The 6,016-nt window shown below is 33.8% G+C and overlaps 1 protein-coding gene across 8 annotated transcripts in view; it reads right to left on the reverse strand.

Annotated features, from left to right (window-relative positions):
* Positions 1–1,450: 1,450 nt before the first annotated feature.
* Positions 1,451–6,016, reverse strand: part of ZNF644 (zinc finger protein 644) — a 114,318-nt gene continuing 109,752 nt past the window's right edge. For 4 of the 8 annotated variants that reach the window (XM_015560326.1, XM_015560327.1, XM_015560325.1 and 1 more), the window contains 2 exons: positions 3,890–3,992; positions 1,451–3,135 (listed from right to left, as the gene is read on the reverse strand). In XM_015560326.1, coding sequence (XP_015415812.1) covers positions 2,943–3,135; positions 3,890–3,992 — 296 coding nt within the window. In that variant the 3' untranslated portion in view covers positions 1,451–2,942. Of the gene's footprint in view, positions 3,136–3,889; positions 3,993–6,016 lie in introns of those variants that run through there. The other 4 variants (XR_001512922.1, XR_001512921.1, XR_001512924.1 and 1 more) reach the window with 2 other exon arrangements.

The raw sequence follows: 6,016 nt of genomic DNA on the forward strand, positions 1-6,016 counted from the left end.
GTCAGGGGTGGACAAACTTTCTAACTCGAGGGCCACAATGGGTTTTTAAACTGGACCGGAGGGCCGGAACAAAAGCATGGATGGTGTGTTTGTGTGAACTAATATAAATTCAAAGTAAACATCATTACATAAAAGGGTACAGTCTTTTTTTATTATTTTATTCATTTCAAACGGGCCGTATCCGGCCCGCGGGCTGTAGTTTGCCCACGCTGGTCTAAGGTCTGTTCTCTAAGGTCTTAAAAGTCTCCTCGTCCCAGGACCCCATGCTTTTTATTAACACAACTTGTCCTGAGGCGAGGCAGAGATATACACATCAAAGGGTCAGGGTTTGTACAGAGTCCATTGTCAGAATGGGGGAATCAGCCTACGGCTGTTCAGGTGTTTGGCCAGTAGGAGGCAATAACATGTAGATTAAGAAGCCCTTAAGGTGTCTGGCAGCCAAGAAATCAATTTAATGTATCCTAATCAGGTTTGGGGAAATGCCTTCAGCCATTCCCAGATGCAGCCCTGCTGTCATGCTGGAACTGGCAGGAGGGAGAGAATTCAATTGGGGTGGAGAACATAAAGATTTCTGGGAATGCTGGCAATGTCTACATCTTGCCATAAATAAAATATTTCCTTAACCCGGCTGGTGTGGATCAGTTGTTACCTGGGCTTCATCCCTAACACTGAGAGGTTGAGGACAGGGCACTTACTCCGGGGGTGTGCAGGAGGGAGCTGATCAAAGTTTGTCTCTCTCCTTGCCTCTCTCAAATCAATAAAAACATACTTTAAAAAAGATAAAATCATATAAATATTAGAGTTAAAAGGGATTCTCATAACTGCTAGTCTTGCCACAGGAATCTTCTTTTTAAATCCTCACAGGAAAATATGGTTGCCTCCTGCATGTGCCCGGACCAGGGTCGGGAAGCGAACCAGTAACCAAGGTACTTGCCCTTGACTGGTGAACAAACCTAAGACTCTTCTGTCTAAGGGCTGATGCTCTAACCACTAAGCAAGCAACCAACCAGGCCAGGAATCTTTTTTATAAACTTCTGACTCTACTTGCCATGTAGTATGTTTCCAGTTAAATAAATAAATAAATATATCCATATATATATCAATGTAACTTGCTCAATAGGAGACTAGTATACACCGATTTAGTATATTTTTAGTCAAAAGCAATTTGATGTTTTAGTCTCATCTTTATAAGAAAACATACAGTTTCTATTAGGCATTTTTGAAAAATGAAAATAAATTACAAGTACTTTCCCCTTATCTAGTACACCCCAAGGATCAAGAGACCCTTGAATGATCCAGTTAGTCCACCTTCCTAATTTCACATATTATTAAGGTATGCGAATAAAGTAACCTGCTAAGTAGAAACAATTTAAACCAAGTGAAACACAACCTCAAGTGGGCTATTCCCACCAGTGATTATAATAAGAAATGCTTCACACTATACACATTATAATTTTAAGTCTTTTTTTATTTAGAGATTTTTCTGGTAAGGAGATATACCATAGGAAAGCAATTTCACTGGCAGTGAGGTATGTATATACTCTACCAAAATACTCCTTATTTAATGTTTTAAACTTTATTTACATACGAAGAAAAGTATCAATGCATATCCTTGTTTCAACTATAGTATTAGCCATACTACGTGAAATAAAATGAAATGGTGCTTGCATATAAAAACTGTCATTTGCAAATGAATCTGACTTCAGGTTAAAAGAACTAATTTGTTTTTGGAAAAGTTGAAAGGAAGAATCACAATTTCATGACCAAGACATCTGCACCATATTTTCCATTCCTCACAGCACATTTATTTCAGTAATTCCGTTATGTCGGTTCTTAGCATAGCATAGTGTTACACAATTTTCGTACATATAATCACATCCAAAACAAGTTCTAAAATTTAAATTGTAAACATTCTCATCATATGTAGAAATATTTCAATTGGTATATTAAGTTTTGCTACTGATCAATTTGGGAAGAGAATATAAATGAGAAAGCCTATTCTAAATTGTGTAGTGAGCATCATTTATTAATTACATTTCTACAATGTTAAATAAAGAGGCAAACTTGTCCTGTAAGCATGTCAAATTTTAGGTAAAACATTAAAAAGAAACAAATCTGTTAACAAAAGGACGCCTTGCAATAAAGAACATTAGATTTTAAAATCTATTATGATACAAAAAATGTAAAGGGTAAATAGCATCTTTGTTGACAAAGTAGGAGGTAGCATGGATGCACCACTTTATTGTCTGAGAAATGCAACTGGAGTAAAGAATATTTCCTTACCACAAATAATTTCCAGGACTATGTACATATTTCTTTTAGAAATACTTGTTTAAACAAATCTCCCTCCACTTTTTAGTATAAAAAAAAACCATTCCATGTGATTTTAAAAAAACACTTTAACACATTTAGATAGAATAGTACTCTGCCCTATATGAGTGAACAGTCTCAATCTATGAAGTACATGATATTTAATGCCCTAAGTTGAGTAAATTTAGTTAGCGGTTCCAGGTATTATACAAAACACTACATACAAACAAAATATAGTATCTTATTTTTCAATGCAAGTCTTGTGGGGAATAAACAGAACCTTGATTCTGGTAACACTGCAGAAAACATAACTTTCCAATAAGTCTGTCTTTAAATATCCATGTGCAACAGTTTATTAATGACTGCTTACATGTACTGATCTTTTACTGAATGAATACAGTTAACTGACAAAATCCAGTAAACGTTGAAAACACATCTTCTGTCCTATATAAAATATATAGACCACTTAATGTTTGAAGCAATCTATTTGTTCTGATGTCACCATAATTCACTTTTCCCCTTTCTCCTGCTTTAGTATTTATAAATGGATAATTTAATGTGGCTTAAAAAAAAGACAAAAAATTTCAAATTTACACCCAATTCATATTTGCTATTTAAAAGGTTTCCTTGTTCTATGAAGCTGCTTCTGCCATTAGTAGAGAAAATGAAGTTTCTGTAATAGAAGCAGGCTTTTTAAACAGTGACGTGACTTCCACCATGCCAGCTCCAGTCCGGGGAAGGTTAGCGTTTACAATGTGTCGTTGTAAGTGCTTAATCCAGTCTTCCTGAACAGACAATGGTCCACGAAAGACTAGGCCACAAAACCTACAGAAGAAGTTAATGACAGTTGTCTTAACCTGACCAATTCCCTTTATTTAAAACCAATTCCTAAAAAATCAATACACATAAGAAATAAACTTTACCATATATTGGAGAGAGTTCTTGACAATCATTTCTGAATACATATAAAGTCAAAATGACTTAATACAATATCAAAGATGCCAATTCATATATTGAACAGCTATAATAACTCCAATAATATTTATATAAATGGGAACATTATTGGGGATAAAATAAAAGGTCTTAACACCTATATTTAAAACAACTATATTTCCAAAATGTATCTTCTTTTTAAAAGACCCTTACACAATTCAGAATTCCTTAAACTGCATAACGGTGAGTATGGAAGGGAGATATGAATAACTGTATAGCTATATTTAGAAGTATATGTTCCCAATAAGCAGAAACTAAACGTGTCCCAAAACTAAAGACAATTTTTAAAAAATCAAAACAAATCAAATCAAACCAAGGCAAATAAATAAAATAACAAAAAAGCTATTTTTATAATTCACCATATCACAGAGCTTCTTGGCTAATATAAAAAAGTTGATCCGTTAGTTACTGAAGTATTACAGCATTTATGAACTGAGTTAAGATTTTAAGCTTGTCTCCAAAAGTTCATTTATAATTTACTTGTGGAGAATGTACCTCTGCTACAAATTAAAAACCCCGAATAAGAGAGTTAATATACCTCAATCCAAAATCTGAACTAAGCAGATTTGGCAATATAAGCATGTACCTGCATCTGAGAATGTAAACCTCGTCAGCACCATGAGGTAATGTTAGCATTTTCTTCTTGCTTCCAGATCTTGACCTTGATTTCTTTTGCTTACAATCTAAGACTAAAAAAAGGGAAGAAAAGACATTTTTTATATATTCCCAAATATACATAAATATACACATACAGATATACTTGTATTTCTAGAGGTCAGACCATCTAAATCAAGTTAGAAATGTCTGCATTTCTTTGTATTCCCTAAAGCAGTGGCTCTCAATCTTCTGGCCCTTTAAATACAGTTCCTCATGTTGTGACCCAACCATAAAAATTTTTGTTGCTACTTCATAACTGTAATGTTGCTACTGTTATGAATAGTAATGTAAATATCTCATGTGCAGGATGGTCTTAGGTCGTGACCCTTGTGAAAGGGTAGTTCGACCGCCAGAGGGGTCGCGACCCACAGATTGAGAACCGCTGCCCTAAAGCATGCACTAATTTGCAGCTGTTTCTCTAATAGCAGTAACATTATCTACATACATTCTTCCTGTACTGCTTTTTAAAATAATGCTTTACTATACCCAAATGAGAAAATGTAACTAAATAACTTGAAGTTACTATGTTGGTCAATTTTTACAATAATGGTATTTCTCTGATGATCACACATCCATTTTAACATCTGGTTCAATCTTCCTTACTTCCAGGAAAATTATAACTTTTTATTTAAGTTTGTACTACTTCATTAAGATCTTACAAGCTTTAAAAACTTAGTAAGGGAACATCAACAATGTAATATAAGTTTCAATGAAAATTTTATAGTAATTCACTTTGAATTCTATTATAATAAATAGTGCTCAAAATTGTATGATGACCCTACATTGAAAGGGTAAAAAAAGAAAAGCTTGTCATTTTTAAGTAAGTTTGCAAATGGACCAGAAGTTTAATGCTAACTATTCCTTACATGCTTTCATTTTGTTTTCTTCCATAGCTACTTAAAAATGTAATTAAAAGGAAAAAAACAAGATTTTTATATTAAAGCGGATCAAAATTTTAGTGCTAATTGTTCTTGAAAAATTTTTATTGCTTTTCCTTCAATCAGTTATTCCACAAAATCTAATTTAATAAAGGAAAAAGATATTTTTAGAGGTAGGAATAGACAGGAAATATTATTTTATTGGTCTTTGAATACAACTACAGACAAAGGGATGAGAGTACTACAGGATCTGCTGGTCAATTAGCAGGAAGAGAAGGTAAGAAAGTTATATTTAGGAATCCAAGGGGGAGGGAAACAAATGTAACAGAAGTGTTACACAAACGGCTTTTCTTCTCTTAACCCACCATGGGAAATCCCCTGGAAAAATTCTAGGTAAGAAAGAATAAGAACTGGCTATTCAATTATTCTGTAAAATAAGTTGTTCAAAGTCCAGATTCCAAAAGAACAGACATTATTATTACAAAACAAGTAACACACAATTCCTTACAGTAGTCAAGTGGCCAGTGCTAAGGAAAATGTCATAGAAAATTAGAAACCACAAGAAGCCTAAATCTCATTCAAGCCACTGGTTTATGCTTCCTGTCATCAGCCTCTTTAAAAGTAAAATCTAGAGCCCACAGTCTCTCTCTGCTTATCCTCAGAAGAAGAATCTCATAAGTAAAGAATTACATACAGGAAGTCAAGTAAGTATTAAAGAATGGCTAATTCAAAGCTTCAACAAAAACCTGGAATAGAAAAATCGTAAGATTCTCATTACTTATCTCAGTCAAGAGCCTGGCACATAATAGGAACTCAACAAATACTTCTGAAGTAAAAAATAAAAGAAAACCCAGTAATTTAACCTCTGACATTTAGAGCATATAAATGGAAATTCATTCTATCAGCATGTAATGTAGGTAATATTCATATACAACACCTCTGCATCATTTAAGTGAATATGTTGTTAATGTCACACTTAAATTCTTCACTGATCAGTCTAGCTTATGTATAGAAGCTAGGTTCTTCACAACTAGTAGGGAGAGTGAGGTATTATGTACTTTGTAATCAGCACCTTCTTTTTCCTAGTTGCACTGGTGAGCAATTTGAATTTAAATGAATTTCAAAGCAATGGATACACTAGAAGTAAAGATTTTAGGACACTCAAAAGCTAGATGTCA

The sequence above is a fragment of the Myotis davidii genome, unplaced genomic scaffold (genome assembly GCF_000327345.1).
Source record: "Myotis davidii unplaced genomic scaffold, ASM32734v1 scaffold674, whole genome shotgun sequence".
Classification (NCBI taxonomy): domain Eukaryota; kingdom Metazoa; phylum Chordata; class Mammalia; order Chiroptera; family Vespertilionidae; genus Myotis; species Myotis davidii.